Source organism: Chionomys nivalis, chromosome 5 (assembly GCF_950005125.1).
Source record: "Chionomys nivalis chromosome 5, mChiNiv1.1, whole genome shotgun sequence".
NCBI lineage: Eukaryota > Metazoa > Chordata > Mammalia > Rodentia > Cricetidae > Chionomys > Chionomys nivalis.
Genome location: NC_080090.1, coordinates 62,446,925 through 62,474,317, shown reverse-complemented (window position 1 = coordinate 62,474,317; position 27,393 = coordinate 62,446,925). Strand labels below are relative to the sequence as shown.

At 43.6% G+C, this 27,393-nt stretch overlaps 1 protein-coding gene across 2 annotated transcripts in view; it reads left to right on the top strand.

Annotated features, from left to right (window-relative positions):
• The window catches only part of Astn1 (astrotactin 1), a 330,687-nt gene that overhangs the window by 153,233 nt on the left and 150,061 nt on the right, over positions 1 to 27,393 (top strand). The window contains exons 3-8 of one of the 2 annotated variants that reach the window (XM_057769941.1): positions 1,500 to 1,893; positions 3,698 to 3,844; positions 4,859 to 4,966; positions 9,111 to 9,260; positions 10,102 to 10,269; positions 20,734 to 20,818. In XM_057769941.1, the coding sequence (XP_057625924.1) occupies positions 1,500 to 1,893; positions 3,698 to 3,844; positions 4,859 to 4,966; positions 9,111 to 9,260; positions 10,102 to 10,269; positions 20,734 to 20,818 (1,052 nt within the window). Of the gene's footprint in view, positions 1 to 1,499; positions 1,894 to 3,697; positions 3,845 to 4,858; positions 4,967 to 9,110; positions 9,261 to 10,101; positions 10,294 to 20,733; positions 20,819 to 27,393 lie in introns of both variants that reach the window. The other variant, XM_057769940.1, reaches the window with a different exon arrangement.

Below are 27,393 nucleotides of genomic sequence, written 5' to 3'. Positions count from 1 at the left end.
TCAGGTCTTGGTCTGTTACTTAACAACGGACTCTACTGTGTGTTTTGCTACCTCCTCATGTGGCCTTTTTGAACACGGTAGTGTGTATGTGTGTGTACTTATATGCATATATGTAGGCAGATGGTGAGAAATTGAGGACAGCCAGTAAGATATGCTGGGAAACTGTACTCATAAATCCAGGAAAATAATCATTGTAAAACTGGAGAAAAGGGGGAACTTTGCATTTGTTTGGGGGAATATTCTTAAGCCATCTTCACATGGGTGGGCCCATAGGAAATGATAGGGACTTTTTAGCTCTATGAGATCCAGTAGGTTGACCGTGACTGGAACCAAGGTCAGGAGGAGAACCACTTGGTACACCTTTACTTAATGAAGTAGATTTGAAGGGATATTAACCTAAATAAAGGGGTGAGTGTGACTGGGTGCGGGAGGTTGATGTCTGTGGAGTGCTGTAGAGGAAAGAGCATGGGAGGTTCCTTCACCTCTTCAAACCCCACCTTGGGCTTGTCGCCCTGACAAGCTTGTTCAGCTCACTGAACACTGTATCCCGAATCCTCATCTCCAGTAGACAGCTAGTACTGCCCTGACTTGTAAGGACTGGCCTCTGAGGTGGTGGCCTCTGGAGTTTGGAAGGCTCATCAGGAACTCTTCCACCAACCTGACTCTAGGGTATAGTACCGGCCCTTTCTTCCAGGGGAGCAAACAAAACTGCATTCCTGCTGACTCCCTGCCCCGTATCATGTGCAAACCAGCAGGGTTTCTTCCCATAGCTCGTGATTAACTCTGGTGGGGGTAGACATGTCAATGGTTTTCCCTGTTAGGCCAGTTATTTTGGTGGAGACAGTTAAGGTCCCTCTGAGCTTGGTCCTGATGCTGCGGGATGTATTGTGCTGCACGCTTTACATTATTCCTTTGCTCAATTCTTAGCATCCACCATGAGCAGTTTCGTGGCAGCTTCATTGTACAGACAAGGAATCTGAGTTTTGGCATGGATAGGACTCATTGATTCATGGGTTCATTGTGAGACTCCATCTAAGATTGATTGTTTGGATATGAGATGAAACTCGATGCTGCTAAAAAAAAAAAAAAAAAAAAAAAAAAAAAAAAAAAAAGCCCCAAATCAGCTTTATGTGTAGCACATCTACAAAAACAAAACAAAACAAAACAAAAAAAACAAACAAAAACAAAACCTTTTTCCCCACGTCTCTAACTGAAAACCCAAAATCTCCATCTTCTCCAGCCTCTATCTCAAATACTTGCTAAGCCAGATGCAACTAGACTCATTGAAATGATGTACTAACCACACAGTTCCATTCTTCTCCCTCGTTAAACGCCAGTGTCCGCATGTTTTGTTGCTGAGGGATGCTTACTATAAGTGCTCAGTACATTTGATTGCATGAATTAATGAATGAGTGATAGACAGAGTTAGCAGATGCAGCAATAACACTGCAGAGTGCTCACCTCTCTTTGTGGAACTATCCGATGTCCTGTCTTTTCAGGGGGGCATGATCGCTTTGCTACTATCCATCTTGTGCCTGGTGATGATCCTGTATACTCGCAGGCGCTGGTGCAAGCGTCGCCGGGTGCCCCAGCCCCAGAAGAGTGCCAGTGCAGAGGCAGCCAATGAGATCCACTACATTCCGTCTGTGCTGATAGGCGGCCACGGGCGAGAAAGTTTGCGCAATGCCCGAGTGCAGGGTCACAACTCCAGTGGCACCCTGAGCATCCGGGAGACACCTATCCTGGATGGCTATGAGTATGACATCACAGACCTGCGTCACCATCTGCAGAGGGAGTGCATGAATGGAGGGGAGGACTTTGCCAGCCAGGTTACACGCACCTTGGACTCCCTTCAGGGCTGCAATGAGAAGTCTGGGATGGACCTCACACCAGGTAGGAATGGGGGAAGGGGTCGGCTCATTTAGTCCTTGTTCAGGTAGGCCAGCAAGCAGCTAACTAACAGATGTTATGTAGCAAAATGTACTGATGCCTTTCCTCAAGTGGGCGAAAATAACCTTTTGTATAGACTCCACCCCACCTGAGGAGCTATTAGCAATTAATGGCTCCTGGGAGAAGAAGAGCCAGTTTTCTTCATGAGTGTGAATCTGGTTGGTTGTTTTGCTCCTGTGGACAGTCCTACACTTATATGCATCTAAGCAAGCACCAACTGGACTTAATAAAAATTTCTATTAAGAGGACATTAAGTATGTGGGAGGACATAGGAGGAGTAGGAATGGGACATGCGGAGTGGGTCTGATCAAAATACATTGTACACATTTGTGAAATCCTCAGACTTACTAAAAAAAACACCTTGTTTTCTTAGACAACTGAGCTGGTTTTCTAATCCATAAAATAAGAAGTATAGTATTAGCGTAAGTTGGGTCCACTTCCTCTTCCACCCAGTACTGGGAGCAGAGAGATGCCTTTAGGTGTGGTAGAAGTGGTCTAGGGCCTCTAAGTGTATACTGGGAAGCCCCCTAGGAAGTGAGGCGGTGGCCTGGGAAACTAACCTGCCTTGACTTCTTTGTATATCACATATTTGCACAGACAACTTAATTCTTTAGTGATATAGAGGATCTTCAGCTACCAATTTCTTGTTTCCTTTTGTTTTTTTCTCTGTCTCCTAAGATGTGGGGCCTTGAGTCTTCTAATTACATGACTTTGCCCTGCTTCTGTGGTCTCTACACAGGATGCATTTTCTTCCAAAGAAAATGGAAGACTGCAATCAAAGCATCAGATCTTAGATGCTAGACATATCTATGGAGACAGTGGCTAGAAGAGCCTTGGCCCTAACCCAATAGAACAAGATCAGGGTCAAAAACATGCAGAGAGGGAGGAACAGTCTTTTATGATAGCCCACGTCTCTCCCTTTCAAACTGCTATGAATCAGTACATCTTGAAAGGGAACGCCTCACTAGTGATCCTTCAAGGCACTGCCCAGTACCTTCCTCTTTGAGGAAGACACATTTGATACTGCATACTGCTAAGGATGCACAGACTCTGGGAGAGGCGGCAAAGGTTAACATCACATAGTGGGACATGGAAATTCTACTTGGCATCTAGAAGATGACCTGTATCAATAATCATTTCTTACTACAACTTAAAGTCTGAGAACTTCAATTTCTGAGAACTTTGAAGTCTGAGACTAGAAAGGAGGAGTCTCCAACATGTATGATATTCCCCATAGCGCTGGGCAGAGTACCAAGGGCGTGGACTCAACATATGGTACTTGGGGGTTCAAATCTAAACTCCTTTAGGGAGCAGACAGACCACACAGATGTATGCAGTAGCTAGAGTTCAGTCATGAAGGAACAGTGAAGACCGAGATGAAAGAGGGGCCACCTTCTGCCTGAAGGCACATAGATTCTCTTTCTGCTAAAACCCTGTGCTGGTCAGAAGAAAAACCCTGCATTCTACATTTAGCCAAAGGCTGGCAAGCAGTGACATTATCAATACGGAATGAACTCAATTGGATTTCCAATTGTAATCCTCTTACTTCACTCCTCCCTTAACGCTGTAGCCCCTAGAAAGCAGAGAGGAGTGTCTTAGCTACCACCTGCCTCTCACTTTCTATGTTCCTTGTGTCAGTGCCCTGGGCCCATCTACTCAGCTCACGTGGGTTTTCTCACTTTCTTTCATGCTTTGCCTGTTCTCTTAAGGTTTTCTTCCCCCTTTGTCTTGACTTTTCCTTATATAGGAAGTGACAATGCCAAGCTGTCCCTGATGAACAAGTATAAAGATAATATCATAGCCACGAGCCCCGTGGATTCCAACCACCAGCAAGCCACTCTGCTCTCCCACACCTCCAGTAGCCAAAGAAAGAGGATCAACAACAAAGCAAGAGGTAGCCGTGTCCAGTTCTAACTGTCAAGGATGTGTTCCAAACTGTGGGTAGAGGCAAGGTCATTGAATCAGCTCCACATACTGCCACACATAGCTACAAAGGCACAGTCTTCTGGAGGCCAAATAAAAGCTACCTGCCACAAAATGTAAGAGTGGAGATCTTTTGATTAAACATCTTAATGAACATTAGTAGTTCCTAGGATCTAACTGAACAAGTGTGCAAAGATGTGTGTAAATGGTTGTTTACCACATTTAAACAAGCCGAAAATTGGAAAAGGTTTCGATGCCTACCAAGAGGGAACTGGTTAACTATCTGGCACATCTGCCTAATGTCCAGTGACTTAGCATGCAGCCATTTAAAATGACCGTATAGATCTTTATTTGTTAATATGGAAAGTTGCCCGCCCATCTACTCAATGGAGAAAATGAGATTATGATGAAGATATGGCACAATTCCATTCCAAGGGGAGATTAAAAGCTCTTTACCTGTTTCAGTATCAGAAAAAGAATGAGAATATATAGGTATATATTTATCAAATGATCAAAGTATTTGTCTATGATTTAGAGGGCTTGAAGGAATGTTCCCTGCTCGCATGGCTATTTACCATATTTATTCTTTTTGTATATATGTACATATTATGGAATCAGTGAAAACTCAGAGATAAAAATGTCTTTCTTGCTCTGATGTAATTCTGGTCTCCTGTTAACCTGAACAAAACATTTCCCTTCTTTTCTTCTCCACCCTTGACCTCTCCAAGTTCTTTTTGACAAGGAGATGTCAGACAAGCCCCTCATCACAGAACCATGTTCTGTGTGGAGACTGGAGTGCCATCAATTGCTCTCAAAACTGCTTGCTTCTCCAACCTAGACACTGAGAAGCCCTAGCCCCTCAGCTGCCTCTCCTAGATTGTCCATGGACCACTTTCATTTTTATTGACTTTCCAATTAGACCTCACCCTATGACTCTGCATTGCAAAAAGAGAAAATGTCTACTCTGATTCTCTATCCATTTCAGCTGGTTCCGCCTTCTTGAACCCTGAGGGGGACTCTGGCACTGAGGCAGAAAATGACCCGCAGCTGACCTTTTATACCGACCCCTCTCGGAGCCGGAGGCGCAGTCGAGGTAGGAATGATGGAGGGGGTGTGAGCGTGGTGCAGGTGGGGAAGGTGAGGACCATAGAGGGCTCTGTGCACTTGAGCCAGCATCACCAGGAAGAAGGCTTGGATTGCAGCAGGTGCTTGCTCCCAGGAAGAAAGAAGAGCCTAGAGTCCAGTGAGAGCGAGAATCATCTCTCCCAGATAATGGCACTCTCAAACAAGTTTCCAAGTTGTTTGAAAGGCTGTTTCTTGGTCAGAAGACTCTCAATTCCTTCTGGAAGACTCGGCAGTCATGTTTTGCTATTCAGAGAGACAAATAAAGTGGGTGAAGTTTGTTAAATGAGTAATCGGTGTACTCCTCATCAAGTCAGCTGCATTGGTCTTGGGATCAAGCTGGGATAGAAGGGCACAGCCAGTAAAGGAATTATCTAGGAGTTTTCTTTAACCTTTAAGTCTTTACTCAGTAGAATCTTGAGACCTAAGCTTCCAGACCCCTCATTTCTCCTGGCACAAGTTAAGGAAACTGATTTGTTCTTCTCATTGGCTTAGTTGTGCTTCTGTGCAGTCGCTGTATATTGCTGCAGACTCATCCTTAGTGACCTCAGAGATGACTCTCGGTGCTGTAGGCATCACTGTCCACTCCTCCTGGTGTTGCCATTACCTCTGAGTGCACTCTACAGCTGAACAACAATGAACCTCAGTTTCTACTTGCTATATGGTGTTGCATAAGGACACAGCTCCTCTGAGCATCCCTTCTCGCACAGACTGAATGACTTACTAGTAACTCATACATATGGCTTCTGTGAGAATTACATCCTTTATTTATTTTGGCAACTGATAAAGTACATGAAATCACCATTGCTACTTGCAGATCTTTCCCAATGTAGTCTACAGCTTTTATAGAACCCCATCTTGGACATATATTGAACAGACTCCCCTTGAGATACTGTGGAGAATACATAAATGGCATCAACAGTGTCCACTTTGTGTGGACAGACTCAGTAGCATTTCCAGCCAATACTTATTTAGTAGCTTTCAGAACATACACATTTTGTCTGAGTCCTACCTCTATTCAAACTCTCTTCACACAGAATACATTCTTCCCAGAAACCGCAAGAAAGAAGGCGTTTTCATTCTGTATTCCAAAGTCTGTAGGCTTCCCAATCTTTAACGTTTGAATTTTTCTTCCTATTTTTTTTTTTTCTGAAGAGCCAGTGGGGCTCTTAATTGTCTACCTGTAAATGTTTCCTTTTCCCTGAAGTGGGAGTGCAGGTGACAGTATCTCTGTCTCCCTTGATCCTCAAAACATTTTATAGAACAGACACACTGTATCAAAGTAGGCGTGTCTTACTCCACTAAAGACTTACTGGAGAAGCTCCTGGTGATGAGTTAGTTTCTTTACAGCATAAAATGATTTGTTTCTTTAAATTCCAAGCCTTTGTAATGCATCAACTATCTACTGCTATTAACTAAACTATAAGTGGCTCAGGGGCGGAGCAGTCCTAATTATTTTTTCAAAGTGCCTACTAAAGGATTTTACCTATAATGCATGTGTGTAAATGCCTGCTTAATTGGACTGGATACATCAATCAGACCAACAAATGCATCTTCTAACCTACCTCCTCTGGGTCAGCCTTTGTGATAGGTAGTGGAAACAAGAAAACATGGCACAATGATAAGGCTTCCTATAATAATATAAATAAATAAAATGAGTACTCAGAAGCGATAACACTTAATTCCACGTGGCAGCAATAGGAGGCAATAAAGAAGAATTAGAACTGAAATATAGGCAGTGCATAGGATGTCTTGAAAAAGAAGTCTTGGGTAAGAGCATTTCAGTAGAGGAATGCAGTACATAAAAAGCTTGGAGGACTCAAAGAAATGTGGTTGTCAAGGAAGTGAGGGAGATGGCAGCTCTAGCCAAGGTATAAACATAAACATAGAGGGAAGGTAGGGGTGAAGCCAGAGAAGAAGCTAACTACCAAAGCAAAGACCTGACAGGCTATTGCAATTGCGCTTGCTTCTGCAAATGAATAGAAAACCGTTGGAAAATTCAAAGGCAGGTAGGGATGCTAGATTGTGGGTTGATGATGCACACAGAGGAAAGGGACAAAAATATCTGTTTTAAGTTATTGCAATCACGGGAGAGCAGTGGCAAGTGCCTGCAAACAGGGATGACATTGTGTGCTAAGAGCTGTAACAGCAGGGTGCACTGAGGGCTACAGGAGCAGGGATGAGTGAGAATCTGTTCTTGAAGGTTTCAGGGAAGTGTTTTCGGGAAGTTATTGTTTGAACTGAGTCTGGAAGGGTAGGTGTGGACTGGGATGACAAGGTGACAAAATGGCCTTCTGTGGAAAGGAGATAATATGAGCAGAGTCACTGACATGGAAGGGATGGTCTGGTGAGAAAGCTGAGAAACAGCTTTACTATGATAAAGTCTAGGGTGCATGCTTGTGGGTGGTATAGAAAAGGAAGCTGAAAGATTGGCAGAATCCAGGAAACTGTGACCCTGTTGTGACGTCAAGTCTTGGACTGCTGTGTTAGCTTGTCAGTTGTACTATGTGGAGGTCTCCTCTTGAGGCAATAGAGATGCTAGCTGAGAGCCAGGGGTGTGTCTATGAGGGGGAGAGAGATACTCCCCAGAATCCTAAGGTAAGATGAGAGAATGGATATGAAAGTTTAAACAAAATGAAGACACACGCGCACACACACAAACACACACACAATTAAAGGCCTTGGCAGTGAGAAAGTGTGTCCTGTGAGCAGGCTGGGAGAGAGCTGGGCATAATGGAGTTGTTTGAATTGAGAACTGGACAATGGAAATAGGACAGGAAGCTGGGTTTTGAGAAACGTGACAGGTATAGTTTGGGATATGTGGTATTTCGGTGCCAGAAGGTATTGGCTATTGGTGGATCTGCTTCTGAGTCTGGGCTGGGTGGATCTTTAAATTTGAAGAAATGGACTCCACGCTGAAAAGATCCCAGTGTGAATAGCACCTTTCCAACTCACAAGAACCAGAGGTTATTCTCAGCCTCTGCATTTCATCCTCCCAAGAGCCTTCTCCAGTCCCTCGGGAGAGCCCACACACTGATAGATGGGTGGTCTGGAAACCCACACTCATCCCTGTGTTTCCTGAGAGCAGCAGTTTCAAAGGCTCTGTCCTTTATAGAGAGTTGGCTCTGAATTCACTCTGCAGCCTCTTATGACAGCTACTTCATGAAGCCTCAATTGTTATTCAATGATGTGAGCCCTGTAGAACTCTGAGCACAGGTACCTGACACATAATGACCATTTCGTAAGTGTTAGCTGTCACAATTAGGGCCTCTACTTGAGACTTATTTCCCTCTTCTGCAAAGTAGATAGTCCCTCTCCAGGCTCACAGGTGTGTATTATGAACAGACAAGGATTTACCAGAAAATAATGTACAAAGAAACTTAGCACAGTTTCCTCCCCTAACTGGACTTACATTACTATTAATAATAAATATTAACATAAATAAGAAAATTCCAGGAAAAACTATACATTCCATTGCCTTGCTTTCTTACCCTCCCACATGTATCCTGCCTCCAAGTGCCACCCCCTTCATCATCCCTCTGCTTGCCACCACTTCATCCAAGAGCAAGAGAAAATCCAGTCCCCTCAAATGAGCAAAGTAAGCTCTTCCATTTCCATTCCTTCCAGTGGTGTCTGGATGGAGGAGAGGATTCTGGTGTGAGAGCATCATTGCACACCATAGAAGTGGGGGAATTTCCTTCTGGAAGCCCGGGTTTACACTGTGGGAGCCAGGCCTTAGAGCACCCTCTACAAACAGCAACTGGATTGCACTACAGTGATTAAACTATTTTGCCTCCAAGAATTTTGAACTCAGCCAGGGAAGCAGAGGGAGAGATGTCCTCTTTGTGCCCTCTTGTGAGCCTGACCCAGTCATATTAGAGAGAATCTGCACTCAGCTCACCACTGCTGACCTTGAAAGCCACCAGGTGGCCAAGTTCACTTTCTCTTCAACAGGTGATGTCCCCAATGAAGCTTCCTGAAGTCACATAGCAGAGATATTTTCAGATGGCTGGGAGTTAGGTTAGCCAGACACGCTTGTTTGCCAGTAGAAGGCCGAGTCAGACCGTCAGTGCCGGGATTTTTACCACCGTGTCCTGTTTTTGTCTTGTTTTCAGTGGGCTCTCCCCGAAGTCCTGTGAATAAGACCACCCTGACCCTGATCAGCGTCACCAGCTGTGTGATTGGCCTCGTGTGCCCCTCTCACGTCAACTGTCCTCTTGTTGTCAAAATCACCCTTCATGTCCCCGAGCACCTGATCGCTGATGGTGAGCTCATTCCTCCGAGAAGGTGACAGCTTCTTCAGTTGGCAGTTTTCAGGCTGGGCAGAGGACAGACCAAACAAGGGCCACTGTCATGGGGAAGAGGGATGTGCTCCAAACAGGAAGGAAGTGGATACAGTTAGATTGTCCACCGATGACCCAAGAAATTGAGCTAATAACAAACTGAATGGGTCATCTCCGTTTCTCTACAACCATAGAAATGCAAAGCACACTGGCTACAGGTGGATAGATGCCACAGTCCTTTAGTGCTCGAGGAAGGAAAAGCTAACTAGAGGAGTCAAGGTGTATAAGGCTCAGCCATGCTTTGGTTTGCTTTGCCCAGGTGAGAGATTCTGAGAGTCCCTGAGTCATTTAAACCCAAAGCACCTAATTGACTTGTTAATGTCTGTTCTCTGGTTGCTGCGAGGCTGGAAACAGGTGGGGACATTCACAGCATCCGAGGACCTGCTATTTCAGGGCATGCCACGACAGACAGTGGGTCACTGTTACCTGACCCAGGGCCAATGCCTTGTGGCTAAGTCTGATGGAGCCATGCCACGGTCACCACAGAGCCACTCTATCCCTCTATCCCTGAGGAACACTCCAGCAATATGGGACGAGGCGCAGTAATAGGGGAGGATATAGCTGGAAGGTTTAATGTCTCTGGCCTCCCAGCAGTCATTGTGACAGCAGAACCTCCATCTGCCAATCCCTCGCACTAGTACTAATGGTAGGCAAGGACTGGTGAGTGTAATGGTCGTGGGTTAGACACGCTCATCTCTGATGACTTGCGCCCTATGTATTGTGTGTGCATCCGCAGACACGTTTCTTCTCTGTCACCCTGTAGGGAGCCGCTTCATCCTGCTGGAGGGAAGCCAGCTGGATGCCAGTGACTGGCTGAACCCTGCCCAAGTGATTCTCTTCTCGCAGCAGAACTCCAGTGGGCCCTGGGCCATGGACCTCTGTGCCCGGCGGCTCCTGGACCCTTGTGAACACCAATGTGACCCCGAAACTGGTAGGCGGGAGCACCGGGAAGCGGGTAACTGTCAGAGAGAGCATGCCTTTTGCAATCACTCCCTTGAAACTCAAATCATTTCTCTCAATTCCACTGCCCCCTTTCCATTTCATGAGTAGACCGCCCATGGATATCACCATGTGTTGAGCCACTGAGCGTAAAAACCTGCAATATTCTGGCAGGAGCCTGGACAAGATCTTAATTGCAGCCTTATTTTGGAAAAGACAGTTTGGAACAACCTCCATTGCCCATTTTGTCATTATCTACCTACTGGGACTAGCCATTTTATAATTGCAAAATTAATTCATGTTTATTATAAAAATAGTATAGAATGAAATTATAATCATCTGTATTTCTGTCTCCTAGATAAATCACTTTAAAACTTTTTATGTCCTTTCTTTCCATCACTAGCCAATGCATATTTTTAAAAAGATTTCCTGGAAGCATAGGAAGTCTAGCTGAGTTTTCCTGAATTTGTATCCTTAATATTCCATCATATGAGTTTTCCATAATCATAATCCTCAGTAACATTTTAATGGCCATTTGCTGTTGCATTGGGCATTTGTATCCCAGCTCATTTAAACAGTCTCATTACTTTAAAGTTAGAAGGCTCTCAATTTTTTGTTTTTATAAGTACTATTAAAACAAACCTCTCCACAAGGAAATGTAGGGCACATGGGACTTTATTTTTCTTCCAATGAATCTTAGAGATAGATCACTGCACAAAGGCTGTAGACGTGTTTAAGTGTGTTACTCCATCAAGCAAGACGGGGTAGTTCTGAGTAAGGCTCAGATTCAGGTGGTGTGAAGTGCGGCTGTGCCTTACCCAAGGAGCATGTGTGCTCGGGAGTCTGGGTCTCTATGCCAGAAAGATGTACACTTGCATGGCGGGAAAGGGTTTACTCTTCTGGTTATCGTGACAGAATATCTAACAGAAGCAACTTAGAGGAGAGAGGATCTATTTTGGTTTGTAGTTGAAGGGAACACAGTCCATTATGACAGGGAAGGCTTGGTATATGAGGTTTTGCCTGTGATGGAGGGGAGTGGTGGCGAGGCTAATTATATTTCTACCAGGAACAAGCTCTCACTGGAAGTGGAGCTAGCCTAGAACTTTTAAACCTCTTCTCTTATGGCCCTACACCTGCCAGCTAAACTTCCTGTCCAAAAGTTTCCGCAGCCTTCCACTGCCACCAACTGGGGACCGTGTATTTAAACACAGAAGCCTATAGACAAAATTTCACATGTAAACCATAATAAGAGGTTCATAAAGAGTGGCCTCTACACAAAGACCATTTTCAGGAACTAGAGTATCAACAGGTAGAATTTCCCTGGAGAAGTGGTATAATACTATGGAATAAAGGAAGGAGTCATGAGCTAAATCCTCAAGATCTTTGTCTACCATGTGTAACTCTGGGAGAGGCAGGGTGTTCAGCAAGGACTTTCTACAGATGTGGCCCAAGATACACAATGTGCATTTTTGGTACTTTATTATTAAATCTCTCTGAGAAAATATCAGGTAACTGTGACATCTAAAGTTCATGTTCTTAGGTTTTAAACTTATTTTACGTGGGCCCATGACAGAGATTCTAGGTCCCCATATGGAGGAGAAAGTACAGCACTTTCAACAGCTGATGTCTAAGACGGTGCTTACTCGCCGATCCTCCTACGCTGTCAAGGCAAACACCAAACCAAACAGATGGGCTGTGCACCGTGCCCAAAAGCTAACGTGCTTGGAAGAAATTAAAAAGAGCTTGTCTCAGAGGTGGGAACTCTCCATGAAGCAGAGCTGGCCTCTGGTACCCTTGTTCTCCAGCTGGTTAGGATTAGGAGGATTCGGGACAATCTTGGCTGTTAAACTCACTTCTGAGAGCAACGAGAACTTCAGAGAACCTTGCATGCTTCCTTTTTGCCTTGAAAGGAAATAAAAGGCCCAATGTTACACATGGAAAGGAGGGGACTGGGTGTTCTATGCTTGGGAGGGTTGGACACCAGCCACCTTCTTACCTTACCTAATGTTTGATTATCTGGGCCTAATTTGCCCAAAGTCCCTTTGCTACCTACAAGGAGAGTTTGTCTTGACCTTTCATGCAACCAAGCAGAAATAAGGTTATCGAAGGTAACATAATATGTCCAGATATGCCCACTCCAATAAGTATGTCATTCAGCTCTTTAGGAGTAACCTGTACTAAGCATTCATTTCTGATGGGTGTGCCAGGAAGTTGTTGTCTGTACCAAGGACGTCTTCCTGTCTACCCTTCAGCCCCTTCCAGATGTCGAAATTCTAATCCTTCCTACAAAATGACTTTGGGAAGCCCCTCCCTGCAAATGGTTTCCTGGTATCTGTGATAACCAATGAATTCCCAACTAAAAAGTCACAAGGGTACTAAAAATAGGAACCCAAGGCCTGCAGCAAAGCTAAGGTAGGACATCTCCATTTGGTGAGGCAGCTGAGAAACGATGCTGTGGAGCCTCTCGTTTTGATTAACGCTGGAATTGGAAAACCCCCTCCCGTGCTGCCTCTCTCTGCACATAGAATGATGTGGTCATCCCACACGCTCATCACTAAGAAACTTTATCGCCTCCCACACTCCATCCTAGAGCCTTTCTCCAAAGAGCTGAGTGTGAGAATTGGCTCCAAGTCAAGTCGACGTTATTTTTTGCAATCCTCCAGCTAGCTTACTTGGAAATGTCAGAGTGTTGGGACATGTGCTTTCCCAGCCGAGCTGAGGGGTCTGCCCATATGGATTCATAGGGCTGTGCAAATGCACTTGTGTATTTTTTTCACGCAGACACACGTACCCATAAACACACAAGCACACAAACACAGATGCTCAGGCACTGGGAAGGAGCACCCTTTGGTGCCTGGAGCTCCCCTTAGGCAGCCTTCCTAAAAGTGTCCCAAATCTACATGTGTATTTAGACATCATCTGCACAGGACTCCACAACACCAGGTGTGAGGGACAGAAACGTGGACTCACTCCACCAGATGCCCACATCCCCCTTCCCACAATCTGTAGGTGTGTAATGTTGCACGCCAAAGGAAGGTAAAATGGTAAATAGAACTGAGGTTGCCTCAGTTACAAAGGCAAGATTACCCTAGATTATCTGGGTGTCCCAATTAAATGACAATACTTCTCCAAAGTAGAAGGGAGAACAGGTCAAAGTACCATGATGAAAGAATGGTTCATCAAGGTATTGTAGACTTTGAAGATGAAGGACAAGTCATGAACCAGGTGTGCACGTAGCCCTTAGCAAGGGGAGAAGCAAGGAAGCAGATTCTTGCTCATAGCCTCTAGAAAGGAGCATAACTCTGTAGAGACTTACTCTGAAGGCACTTTGATCTTAGCCCCAGAGAACCCATATTAGTCCCCTCTGCCCTATACAGGCCTGACACAATGAATTGATATTGCTTTAGACACTTGAGTTTGAGATGGGGTACAAATACACCAAAGGAAGAACAAAAGAGCTAAAGGAGGGAAATGGGTTACGTTCCCCCTTCCTATATCCCCATCATGATCTCAGAACTCCTAAAGATGGGGGGGGGGCCTACGAAAGTACCAGGGCTATAGGAAACTTGCTGAATTATTTCAGTTCCAGCCTTCCTCTCCACTTACATTCTGACACCGTCTTACATGAGAGGGGCAGAGCTCAGAGACCAGCCTAGACAATAGTAAACTGTCACTGGCAAATGTTCTAATCATCCCAGACCTGGTTATGCACAGGTGAGCTTGAGAAAGTAGAGACAAGATGTTTGTGCCTGCCACCTGCAACTTCTCTGAGGACCGTGATCCTCTTCTAGCTGATACCAACTTTGACAGGTCAGTCCTAGGACCCGGGTACGAGAAGATCTAGGATGCTTTTAAGTTCGGTTCAGACTGCTGAGGACTTCACACAACAGACTGTGGTCCATCTCCCCGCCGCTTTGTAATGACAGGTGGGAAATTATCGTGGCAAGAAATCATGCTAGGCAGTGTTTATCAAGAGCTCATCATGTTGTCACCAAGCTTAGACAATCAAAACTCCTTCACAGTACTACAAAGTGACAGTATTTTTATCCTCACTTTAGAGTGGTGTTGCCCAACTGGCTTAACCACTGCCTAGTTAATAGCTCAGCTGAACTATAAGCTCAGGGTACACGCTATACCAGAATTCACAAATCTGGCCATTTTACGATGTTTCTCCTAATATTGCCCTTCTGGAAGGGAACCTAGATGGATTCTTAGGATTCTTCTCTTTCCTTCTGAGTGGCTGATGAGGCCTTTTGCAAACTGCCAGTCTTCTTGTCCACCCTGCCAGACTGGCCTCTCAGGAGCATCTCTGAGATAGTGACAAAGCCTTAAGGCTGTGGAGTGTGGTGTCTACTGGCTCCGATCTTAGGCTGACGTTTCCTATGAGTTCTAAGGGGAACACTTTGCAGTTGTTTGTTTTCAATTTGTCTGCTGGCGGCTGACTACCTAGCTGCATCGGCTTCCTCCCTGCTTGTTCCAAGCCTCTGCTCTGCCATGTGCACAGCAGCCAAGGCCGAGACACCTGCTTCACTTCTCAGCCACAGCAGTTCTGGCCACAGCCTCCATTGCCTTTTTTAAGCTTTGCAGTCTTTATTATTTATTTTAAATGTGTGCAAGGAGCACAGGCATACATGAAAACTCAAACTTGGCTGTTTTAGTATCTATCTAATATGTCTTCCCCAAATCCCTAGTTTCCCAGATTTTTCTATGGCCTATGGCCGACACGAACAGGTCAAAATGTATCACGCTGCTGAGGGGCACCGGCCAGGTTTCCAGACAACTCAGCCTCAGCTTCTTTGATTGTTTTGAGCCACTGTGTTCCCCCACCTCTGCACCCCATCTCTCTCTGTCTCAGGCATTTTTTAACCCAGTTAATCAGGAGAGCTCAGCCCCCATTTTGTTGCTATAACCTAGAGTGTACACTCATTCCCAGTTCATGTCTGTAGCTCCATCAAAACCTCATCTTCCTTCAGGGGGAACTTCAGCATGTTCCGAGTCTTCTCTCTCAGTTTCCTGGGGGTTGTTCAACCCTGGGCCTGCCCCTTTCCTGCTAACGCCCAGTGGTGGGGGATTATTAGGCAATTTGGTGTTATCCATGTCCAGACGAACATTTCTCTTTTTAGATAAGGGACAGCCAGTCCTATTTAATAAAAGCTAACCACTACTTGAAGCAGTGTAATGACTCAGGGCTTCTGGCCTTAATTTGGTTTTATAATAAAACAAACTGTGGTGAACACAGTCAACCCAAGGAACCCTTGCTTCAAGGCCTTTCTTAATTCTTAGATGAGGTTGTGTGACTCAGTTCTTCAACTGTAAAATGAGCAAAGGTTCTTCCTGTTCACCATGAAAGGCAGCTCAAGGTGTTTGTCCCCAAGGAACCAAGCAAAAGTAGGTATGGCTGTCTCTATCTTCTGCGCCAACATCTTGCAGTGGGCTTTCTTCCCTGACAGTGCTATCCACAGAATAGCTTCTGCAGCCGTTGTGATGTGTTACACTCTCCTTGCTGGGCACTTTTCCGTGGCCATGACATGTCTCTCTGTTGGATTCCTATGTACACCGCCACAGCGTCCGCGCCTCATGTGTTCCCTGCCATCTGTCACAGCAGATGCGGAGACTGTAACACTTCGGCTTAGGAGGGCATCCAACACCCTTGTGGGGTCTTTAAAATTCACAGCTAACAGTCGGAGTCTGTGCTTACACGAAACCCCTCTTAAAGTCAAGATTTAGCAGTTGGTTTCCATAGTAACTTTCCTCATCAAGACTGAACTCCTTGAAGTATAGATGGCCAAACTGGATTGAGGAGGAATAAAGAAGAGGGAAGTTTAGTGGATTCTAGAAATGAGGATCTGTTGAGAGGCAGATCTTGGAATATCCCCAAACTCTAGCCTGGTATGTTTGAAAATTCCCGATTCCCTGACTTTGGGTGGCATATGCCATTATGTGGAGAAAAGCTTTATCTGTTGTCAGCAGTATGTCCCCACATGGTAATAAGTGATGGAAGCCTCATGTGGAGATAATGACCACGAAAGCAATTTGAGAAGGTAAATGTACTACACAAATGGTAGGTATTTACGTCATTAGGAAAATAGGTCTCTGCTTGAACTTGGAGTTGTTACTGAATTTATTTTTACATGTTTTGTGGTAACCAAATACCAAATGTAGAAGAAGCTACTCCTTTATCGTTAATCCTTAATTCTAGACAAGGTGTCCAGCCTAGAGTATTCTTGTTCTACGTTTTTGTTTTTGAGTCAGAGTCTCTTACAGCCGGGGCTGGCCTTCAAATCACTCTATAGCTGAGGATGACCTTGAGCTTTTGAATCTCCTGCCTCTCCCTCCCTCGTGCTGGGATGACAGGCATTCTCTACCATGTCTAGTTTGTGTGATGCCCGGAATGAAACACAAGGTCTCGTGCATGTTGAACAAGTATTTGACCAATGAGCTGCATCCCCAGCTCCAGTTGAGACCATTCTGGAAATCAGATGTTGTGCTCAACACTCTCTTATGGTTACATCCTGTTTACTACTAACATTCTATTCAGGTCTAATTGGCAACAAGGACAATCAAAAGAGTGTATTTCCCACAGGAAAAAATTTGAGATTTCAACCTGTTAATTGATTATATATATAATCTTTATATTTGGGGGTGTTGTTATCTATAAATCAATTAAATTTTTAGTTGCTTTTTTCTTTCTGTGTATGTATGATATATCCTGTGTGTGCGCATGTATGCAGGTATGTCTTTGGGTGTGCATGTAGAGTCTGGAGATCCACTTCAGCTATCTTCTTTTAATGCTGTCTATACTTTTTTTTTAGTTGACACAGGGTCTCTAACTGAATCTGGAGTTTACCCCTTCTGGTAGAGTTCTCCAGTCTCACCTGTCTCCACCTAAGACCTACGGTTACAAGTACACAATGTTGTGCTGACTTATATATGGGTGCAGGGGATCCAAACTCAGGTCCTTATAGTTGAGCAATACAGACTCTACCGCTGAGCCGCATACTTAGGCTAAACATTTTAATGATTTAACTTTGAACCGTAATTTGATGGTTAGAATTGATTGCCAGCTTCACAAGACCTTCATACTTATGGAAGCATGTCTAGAGGGGTTATTTACAGTAACTTAGGTGAGAAGACCTGTCCTATATATAACAGTTACTGTCCCATGGGCTAGAGTCCCAGACTGCATACAAAGGGTGAAGACAGTGAGGACCAACATTTATCGTCCTTTGCTTCCTGCAGATGGCACCCTTCCTGCCACTGTGACGGACTGTACAAATGAGCCAAAGTCACCCAAAAATTGCCTTTGCCTAAAGTTTGTCACAACACAGGACAAGTCATTAATGCCCATAGTACCTATGAAAAGCCTACCTGTTTGAGGAGATTAACCTTATTCTTGCCCTGTATACTTTGCAGTTTAGGGTTTGTACTTTCTTTGAAATTCTTAAGGTATAAAGTCTAATTCTCTTATTATTTTGCCCTAGTACCTGCTTTTTTTTCTTTTTATTGTTTATTTATTTATTAAAGATTTCTGCCTTCTCCCCGCCACCACCTCCCATTTCCCTCCCCCTCCCCCATCAAGTCCCCCTCCCTCATCATCCCTAAGAGTAATCCGGGTTCCCTGCCCTGTGGGAAGTCCAAGGACCACCCACCTCCATCCAGGTCTAGTAAGGTGAGCATCCAAACTGCCTAGGCTCCCACAAAGCCAGTACGTGCAGTAGGATCAAAAACCCATTGCCAATGTTCTTGAGTTCTCAGTAGTCCTCATTGTCCATTATGTTCAGCAAGTCCCGTTTTATCCCATGCGTTTTCAGACCCAGGCCAGCTGGCCTTGGTGAGTTCCTGATAGAACATCCCCATTGTCTCAGTGTGTGGGTGCACCCCTCGCGGTCCTAAGTTCCTTGCTCCTGCTCTGTCTCCTGCTCATGATTTGGACCTTGAGATTTCAGTTCGGTGCTCCAATGTGGGTCTTTGTCTCTGTCTCCTTTCATCGCCTAAATGTTTTTCTTTGGGTTCACCTTCTTAATTAGCTTCTCTAGGACCACGCATAATAGGCTCAACGTCCCCTATTCATGGCTAGAAATCAAATATGAGTGAGTACATCCCATGTTCCTCTTTTTGGGTCTGGCTCACCTCACTCAGGATAGTGTTTTATACCTTTAAGATACCATCTTACACCTGTCAGAATGGCTAAAATAAAAAACACCAATGATAGCCTTTGCTGGAGAGGTTGTGGAGAAAAGGGTACACTGATCCATTGCTGGTGGGAATGCAAACTTGTGCAACCACTTTGGAAAACAGTGTGGCGGTTTCTCAGGAATTTCGGGATCCACCTACCCCTGGACCCAGCAATACCACTCTTGGGAATATACCCAAGAAATGCCCTAACATACAACAAAAGTATATGCTCAACTATGTTCATAGCAGCATTGTTTGTAATAGCCAGAACCTGGAAACAACCTAGATGCCCTTCAATAGAAGAATGGATGAAGAAAGTATGGAATATATACATATTAGAGTACTACTCAGCAGTAAAAAACAATGACTTCCTGAATTTTGCAGGCAAATGGACGGAAGTACCTGCTTTTTAAATCTTATTTTTCTTTCCTTTTATCAAAAGGTGGCCATTGTTGGCAGGTTTTTGTTATCACTAGCCACCCAATTTCAAGCCATATTTTCTGATGTTTCACTTTAATTTCCATGGTCATTTGTAGCTATAACCCAGTACCAGGGAAGGTAATAAATTTGGACCCAAAGTGGATCAGTAGGTTCCAATATAGCCTGTGATACTAAAGTCAGAATGTGTTGTACATGAAACAATGTACTGATCTTTAATACTCCTTAGATTTATCTAAAATTAAGAAGTTACCCATTTTCATTAGTCCACCAGTTGAGTGTTTTGGGGATGGGGGTCAAGTAACTATTATTTGGTATAGAGGCCCTGGGAGGCAATAGCTTCTAGTTTATCTCAAAATGCATGAGCTAAATTCTTTTTTTTTTTTTTTTTTTTTTTTTTTTTTTGATTTTCGAGACAGGGTTTCTCCGTAGCTTTTTGGTTCCTGTCCTGGAACTAGCTCTTGTAGACCAGGCTGGCCTCGAACTCCCAGAAATCCGCCTGCCTCTGCCTCCCGAGTGCTGGGACTAAAGGCTTGTGCCACTACCGCCCGGCATGAGCTAAATTCTTATACAAAAATTATCTTGCTCATACTGTTCAGACTCTTCTCCTCTAATATCAAATACATTCTGTTTTTTATTAAGTTTTATCTTCATAAAGAGGAAATAGCATTTAAAGCTGCTATTTTATTTATATCCATCTTGTTTCTCTTCCTTGAGAGATAAATAAACTGTATGTATATTGTCTCCTCAGGACTTGGTACCTTTGTAAATTTGTTATTTCCTAATTTCAGGAAATCACATTTTGTTATTTCACTGGTTATAAATTAAATAACCAGTCATTAGAAGATTAAAAGCAAATGCTTTAGTGTAACAAGTCACAGTGGCTCAGAGATAAGTACCGTCATATACAAAAACAGTCACATCAGGAAGCAATGGCTGCTGTCTTTAGGACTGGTACTCAACAGAACTATGGGTGCCAATCCTTTGGGAGGTCTCACGTTTGCTTCTTATTAACTGGATAAACGTCATGCAACCCTGCCTTGGCAAGGGTGAAACCCACAAAAAGGTAATCTTGTATGCAATTCCAGAAGCCTATTGGACCTCTTGGTATGCAAAAATAAAACTAACAACAACAATAACAACAACAAAACCTCCCTAAAACGAATGATGAGGAAGAGCAGGAAGATCCTGAGCTATGTAGGGTGTAGGTGATACTTGTTTACTACCTTCAAAAGATAACCAGGCATTTTTCACTAGAAAATGTAATTCCCACCAAAACAGAAGAGAAAAATTGCAACCTCCTTTATATGCCATGGCAGTTCTGTGGACTCAAAGCATGGCATGATGACAGTATCTCAAGTGACATCGTCATAGATTCATTTTTAAGAGGCTTACAAGTCTCATACCTTGTCCAAGGTGTGACTTCCCTTATCAGCATAATATAGTAACAACACTTAAGTTTCAGATTCTTAGAAAGACTTCACATGTGGAGACTTTAAACATGTACCCATCACTTGCTGATTGCCGTGTTATTAAGAAGACAAACATAAAATGTCCCCTTCCTCAAAGACGTGATGAACTTTGTGCATGCAGCACCTTCACACAAGTGTTTTGCAGATGTTAAGATCTCTCGAAGAATAAAATCATCATGCATTAGAAAATGGGGAGATTCGTTCATGAGAGCAGTGGCGAGGGGCATGTGTGACGCAGTGGGCTGCATTATATCACTTATGCTATTAACGAAGTCGGGACTTAATCTGATCATTTCAGATTGATTTTCTCAAGCATCGACACAGTAGTTGATTGGCGTGTGTTTCTCTTTTCTTCCTACCCTGATGCTAAGGGGAATGTCTGTGCTACGAAGGTTACATGAAGGATCCTGTCCACAAGCATCTTTGCATTCGGAACGAATGGGGAACAAACCAGGGGTAAGTGAGACAGCAAGTCCGCAGTTTCTATGTCACTGCTTTCTCTCGCAGGCACGATGGGAGGAACTGTGCACAAAGAAGTAGACTTCATGGGTGCTTGAATTCTGAACAGTCTGTAGTAAAAATGTCACTGTGCCTTTCCATAGTCATGTCATGCTGATGACGTCCATGCCATACATTACTCCATTTGTGAGTCAGGAGATGCTGCCTCTCACTCGCAGCCCTGCAGCCTCCAGCTGGGATCTGAAAATGAAACTGCCTTTCTCTTGCTTTCCACTCCACCTCCATCCACGAGAATTCCACAGGCAGAACTTAGCTGGTGATTTTGTTGGAGACGCGTGAAGCCATACAGATTCTGCTGTAGTTCTCTTGGAGCTTGATGAGTCCTTTGAGAGACTAACAGGCCAGCACTGTCAGCAGGCGTGACATATGAGACTCAGGAAGTGCTCTGTGCTGACGAAGAGTATTTGTGCCTGATCCCCAGTTGCCATTTCTTTTTATGACTTTTACGTTCTTGCAACTACATGTGACTGGGGAAACGTAGCTACTTTATCTATTGCCTATTATTATTATTATTATTATTTTGACTGTTTTTATTGTAATAAAACATAAATGTCATAAATTTACCAAGTTAATAGGTTTTAAGTCTATGATACAATGAAATTAAGTAAACATATATCATTAGAGAACCATCACCAATGTATGCCTTGTATTGTCACTTTTAAAAGGAATTTTTGTGACTTGTTTTGAATTCTGAGAGTTTGCTTTCTGCAGTTGGCAAATTGTGGCAAGGATCAATAAATGCTAACTATTAATAGCAATCAGTGGACTAGAGAAAATCAGATGGAATATCGAGGCAAAACTAGTTGGTAAGTTATTTCCTAGACTGAAAATCCCATGTTTTCAGCCTGACAAAGTGAAAAAAAAATTAACCAATGTCATTGCTGACATTCCCGTAGAGACTCTCACTCCTGGGTCCATGATCAACCCCTTCTATGTGATTCTGATGAACCAAACCTAGACTTGCCTGTGTAATTCTGACTTTCAAAGCAATAAATATGGTGACAAATGGGTGAGAGTTTGGAGAAGAGCAATAAAAGTGATTGAGGAGGCCGAGGGAGAGATTTATGATAAGGGGAGAGAAGAACTCAACTCCGATGACTTAGCCAGCCAATGACGAGTCAAGGTTTGATAGATGCCCATAGACATGGAAGAGGCCAAATGTTCAGGAACTGAGTGAAGTTGAGGGATAAGAACAAGTCAATGAAGTTAGGAAAAGAAAATCTGAGTCACAGGTCCGAAAAGCTAGGGAAGTCAACATAGTCTTATGTTCGTGAGAATAACAATTCTTGTGTTAGTGAGAATAAAGAATGACTTGATGGGAATGGAATCTGTGCTCTCAGCAGATAGGCAGCCCACAGGATTTTAAAGGAAAGTGTTTGGTGAGAGAGTAGAGGGCTTGGCTAATAGATGTCAAGTCAGGTATGAATATAGAACGACAGTCACTATTTAAATTCTTCATTGCTCCCTGACTCTCATCGCTGCCGAGTGGTTGGCACAGTTGCTGTGGAGCCAGCCCTTTAGCTTATGTGATGGCCGAGAATCTCAGCTGACCACAATTCTTACAGAGGAAAATGTTGTAAAAGGTGATGGATAACCACCTCTCTATCTCATAGCCTGCAATCTTGCCACTGAAGAAAACAACTACAAAATATCATTTCACGTTTGCTCTAAATGATCCAGCCTAGCCCTCTGCAGTGATTGGATTTGGTGGTTAATCGCTCAAGCCTCCCCGTCCCTAGCCTTGCAGACAAAGCGTGTGAGGATGGGCCTGACTTCACTTGGTAATTGCAAAGCCTTTGTTATTCCCTGTGGCTGGATGTAGAGACAGTCTTAGGATGCAGACAAGAGCCCCGGGGGAAATGGTAGAGGTCCCAGCACTGGTGTCATTTGGAACAAGACAGACTAAAGCACTGAGCTGCAGACTGACAAGAACATTAGCCCCAGGAAATAGACAAAGACACCCAATCTGTCATTTCCATCTCTAATTTCCATTATTCTATGATCTTCACTGTCTATGAGGTCTCATTGTGGACACTAATAAAATCATAGAATAACTATTAGGAGAAAAGAGAGGAGTGAGTATCTTGAGGACATTGGAACAGAAGTGATAAGCAGCTTGAATTTATATTTATAAAACAATGCCAGACAAATGGATGCATTTTTTTCTGCTGAAATAAAAAGATAAGTGAAAAGTAGAAGATGCCATGCATCATGATTTAAATCAGGGTACCGAACTAATGCCGTGTTTCTTTAGATGATTTTCCAAAAATTATTTGAGATTGGTTTGAATATAAAGAATGCCACTTGAGTTGAAAACTGACAGATTTCCAAATAATGATACATATTGGAGCGCTATGGGAAAAAAATCAATGATAAAGCTTATTTTCCTGGAGTTTTTATTTAATGTTCTAGATAGTGAAGGTGAGTAGCCAATATAAGGGGCACTGATATTTCCCTGCAAACATTCTGATGGGATCTATGTTAAGACTGACGTAGGTTCATTCTAGACAGAGAAACCAAATCCAGGTCTGGTAATAGTCTTTAGTGAGAAATTAAGGTTGCTATGCCAGGGGAAAGTGGCAGAAAGGCATTTGTGCCTTTCAGACAAGGGAGAATGTCGATAAAGGACATTCACAAAAAAAGTTTCAAATGGATGCTTCTGTAAAGCAGAGATGTCGCAGCTGAAACTTTATACAGCTGCAGGCTGCCTCTAATTCATACAGTTTTGTGTGTGTGTGTGTAAATATGTAGTGCCCATATGATAGTACAGTGTGTTAGTATGTGTGCACGAATGACCATTTGTTTATAGAGTGGCTCTCTTGTCTCTGTGTTCTACCATTTACTCTTCAGTTTAATCATATCTTCAGCAAATGTTCACCTCATTACTCTTCAGGTCTGCCTAGGAACAAGGTGGAGCGTATGTTCTGGGAGAACTAACAGTCCACATAGGAAGATGGGCATATAGTGAACAATTGCAAAGGTCAATGAAAGCATCCTTAAGGGGTGACTTAGGTAAGGTTGAAGAACTGGAATAGAGTTTCATGGAGAAGCCAGATTTTTTATCTGTTCTGTTTGATAGGTAGGGACATGAAGATCTTGAATTTCCAGGAATGGTAGAGAAGTAGCTCCATTTAGTTTAAAAGAGGTCTTGCTTACTGAAGCTTCAGGCACTACAACCCATTTACAGGATCCTAGACTTGTTAATAGAGGGTAGGTCCTTAAAGGAGTTGTGTATCCTCTTCCTACACAAGAAATTTGAGAACCCTTTATGATGAACTCAAATAACTGTACACACACACACAAATACACAAGCTCAAAACCTATTGATATCGTCTGCATTTTATTTATCTAGATTCTTCAAGAAAAAATATATTCCTGAAACTGTCCCAAAGACAAACAGAAAAGAATATCCAAGAATTAGAAAAGGCCTATTGTCTAAAGTCTATTAATGACTTGCATTGCAATAATCCTGGTGTCTTAGTCCTGCCAGCAATGCCCAGGAAATAGCTAACAAGTTGGGATGTTCATGTATTTATCTTCTCAGTAAAGTCAGCTGCTTTAGCTTGCACAGGTGAAGAGGTCCAGGTGAAAGAGTATAGGATCGTAGAATTCATTGCATAAGAAGAAAGTTTTCACTAAAAATAAAAATTCAGGAATATGTAAACAAAGTTGTGGATGACAGATTTCTAATGGTTTATTCAAAAAACATGGGGTGTTTGAGGTTATGTCCTTGGCCTTTGATGCTGGCAACAAAATCAAACATTCCTGTGTTAACACTCTGTATCAGTCAACCACGAGGGAGAGAACCCCGGGTTGAGGTGTCCTAACCAGTGCATAGTTACTGTGTCTTTTGTCTGTCCTGTGGGAATTTCCAGGTAACTCCTTGCCCTCCCGTAACCGTGGCTGCATGACACAGCTAGCGCCTCTTAGTCTGCATTTGATAGTTGTTTGCCAGGACAGCAAAGACAAATTGAAAATGTTCACAGACGAGAAATGAAAACAATAAATGAGAGTGGAAGAAACAGGAGAGATTGATTTACATGAGAATATCAGAGGAGAAAAGAGACACCCAAATTTATTTAGATACTTCGGAGTTATTAAGAAAGACCATAATAATGGCTTTTTGTTAAATTAAAAGTGTACTCAAGGGCCTCTAGATACATCTTTCAGAACACCACAATTAGATTAAATTCATGCTTTTGGAGATTCCTGGTAAATAATAGTCTGATTACTTATTCTGGCATCTCAGCTGCAGAGGGCAACACCAAGGAGATTCTCCAATAGAGAAATATAAACTAGCATTGGGCTTTAACGCTGAAGGGTAAAGACAGAGTGATAACTCATGAGGTGGGGCAAGGCCTGCAAGAGAAATGAGCAGGTGTTTTCCCGAGGATTTAAAAGCTGTTGTCAGGCATGACCCTGGTGGCAGAGTGCCTCCTCTCCCCATGGCTGCCTAGCGAGATGATACCTCTCACAGGACATCCTCAGATACTGACTCAATAACTCATATATGGTCCACACTGCCTTGAGATGGCCTCGTCATTGTCCCAGGTGCTTACGTTCTTCCGTTTCTGCAATGAATTCATTCTTATTTATCCAGTGGTTACTGCTTAGGCAGGAAATCCAATCTGATACAGACCAATGTCCTACAAAACCCCCACAAAATCCAGTGTGTGTGTGTGTCTGTGTGTGTGTGTCTGTGTGTGTGTGTACTTGTATGGATACATTTTATGTTCATATACACATGTGTGTACTTTCACGAGAAGGACAAAGATTGACATTTCTTTCTTAACACATTATTGTTTGAGATGGGGGCCTGTCACTGGAGGTCACCCACTGGTTGGCCAGCAAATCCTGGGGATCCACCTGTCTCCACTTCTCTGAAGCCAGGATTATAGATGTGCTCCCTAAAGGCCAGCCTTTGAGATAGGTTCTGTGGAGCTGAATCCAGGCACTCATGCCCTCAGTGTGCCGTGTCCTAAACAGTTTGTATAAAACCTCTCCACAGCTAGGCTAGAGGCCACTGTGTAGTTGTAAGTTCTTCCCGGGTTTGGGGCTCTGTCTGAATTTCTTTGATCAGCTATGAAACTCTTTGGAAAAGCCTTAGGTAAGAGTTATAGACCCTGATAACATAACATTTCCTGAACTTGGGGAACCTATTTCTAGCCCACCATCTGGTCTTTTTTTACCCCACTCCCTTGCTTATTTCTATGTCACCAAGGTCATTTACCTTCCCCCAACCCTGCAGATAAAACACACAGCACAGCCACCAGCTGCTGCCTTATCTTCAGTGCCCCCCTTCTGCCCTTCAGTCCAGACCTCATTGTCTGTGCCCAGTTCCTGTCACTGGCATGCCATTCACAAATGGGATTATTTTCCCATTAGCTTCTCGCCCCCATCTCTAACCGTTGTCACTAATTCCTAACAAAGGTTTCAATTAATTTAATTGACCATTTATTTGTTTTTCTTTTTTTCCCTCCCTTTCTGTTTTTGTTTGGCTTTGCCTTATCACTTGCCTCTGTCTGCCCTTCTTCCTTCAGGAGTCACAGCAATGCTGCTGCCATTCCCTCCTCATTTCAGAGCTAGAATAGCAGAGGGAAGCTCTTGGAATGAAGCCTAAACCTCCTGGTCCCTTCTCATCAGAAGCTGCCTGCAACCTGATTCCACTGGCAATCTGCAGGCCACCCCTCCCTGAATGAGCAAGCCAGAACTTGAAACTGGTCGTCCATGCCAGAATCTTCTCTATGGCTTAGTCGGCATATTCCCCCAAGCACCAGATGGTTTTGAAAACTCGGGACCTCACTCTTAAGGATTTTCTCAACTGAAAACACCTTTTATTTGACCAATTTTCATGGAAACTATTTGGTCAGTCACCTGAGTTTAGAGAGGTCCTTTGTCCTCTGCAGACAGACTTTCCAGGGCATCTGTGACAAACAGTATGTGCGTCTAATCTGCACAAAGGCCCCTTGTTAGCTGCTGCTGACTCTCGTGTCATTTTGGATAAAATCCTTGACTCCCTTCTTAGAAACAACACTCATAACCCTCTTGGTCACTTATAGATGACCTTAGAGCAAGATGTGACCAAGTGAGTGGCTCCTGCATACCTGTGCAGTCCATGGAGCAAGTACTCATGTATCATTTTGGAGCCCCATTTTTGACTTCTCCATTTCATGATTTCAATTTCATTGGTCTTGAAGAAGGTCCTGAGTCTATACATTATCTCTGTTGTTGTTTTGGTTTGGTTTTTAACAGGGATGTAATGTGTGTGTGTGTGTCTATGTGTGTTTGTGTGTGTTTCTGTGTGTGTGTGTGTCTGTGTATAAATATGGGTGCACATGCTTTTGTATGTGGAGCCCAGAGGACAACCTAGGATGTTATCTTCAAGAATACTGTCCCACTTCTTTGAGGCAGAATCCCTCACTGGCCTGGAGCCCTACTTAGTTTAGGCTAAACTGAATGGCTGGTAAACAAACTCCAGGGATCCTCGGGTCTCTATTCTCCAAGTGCTGGAA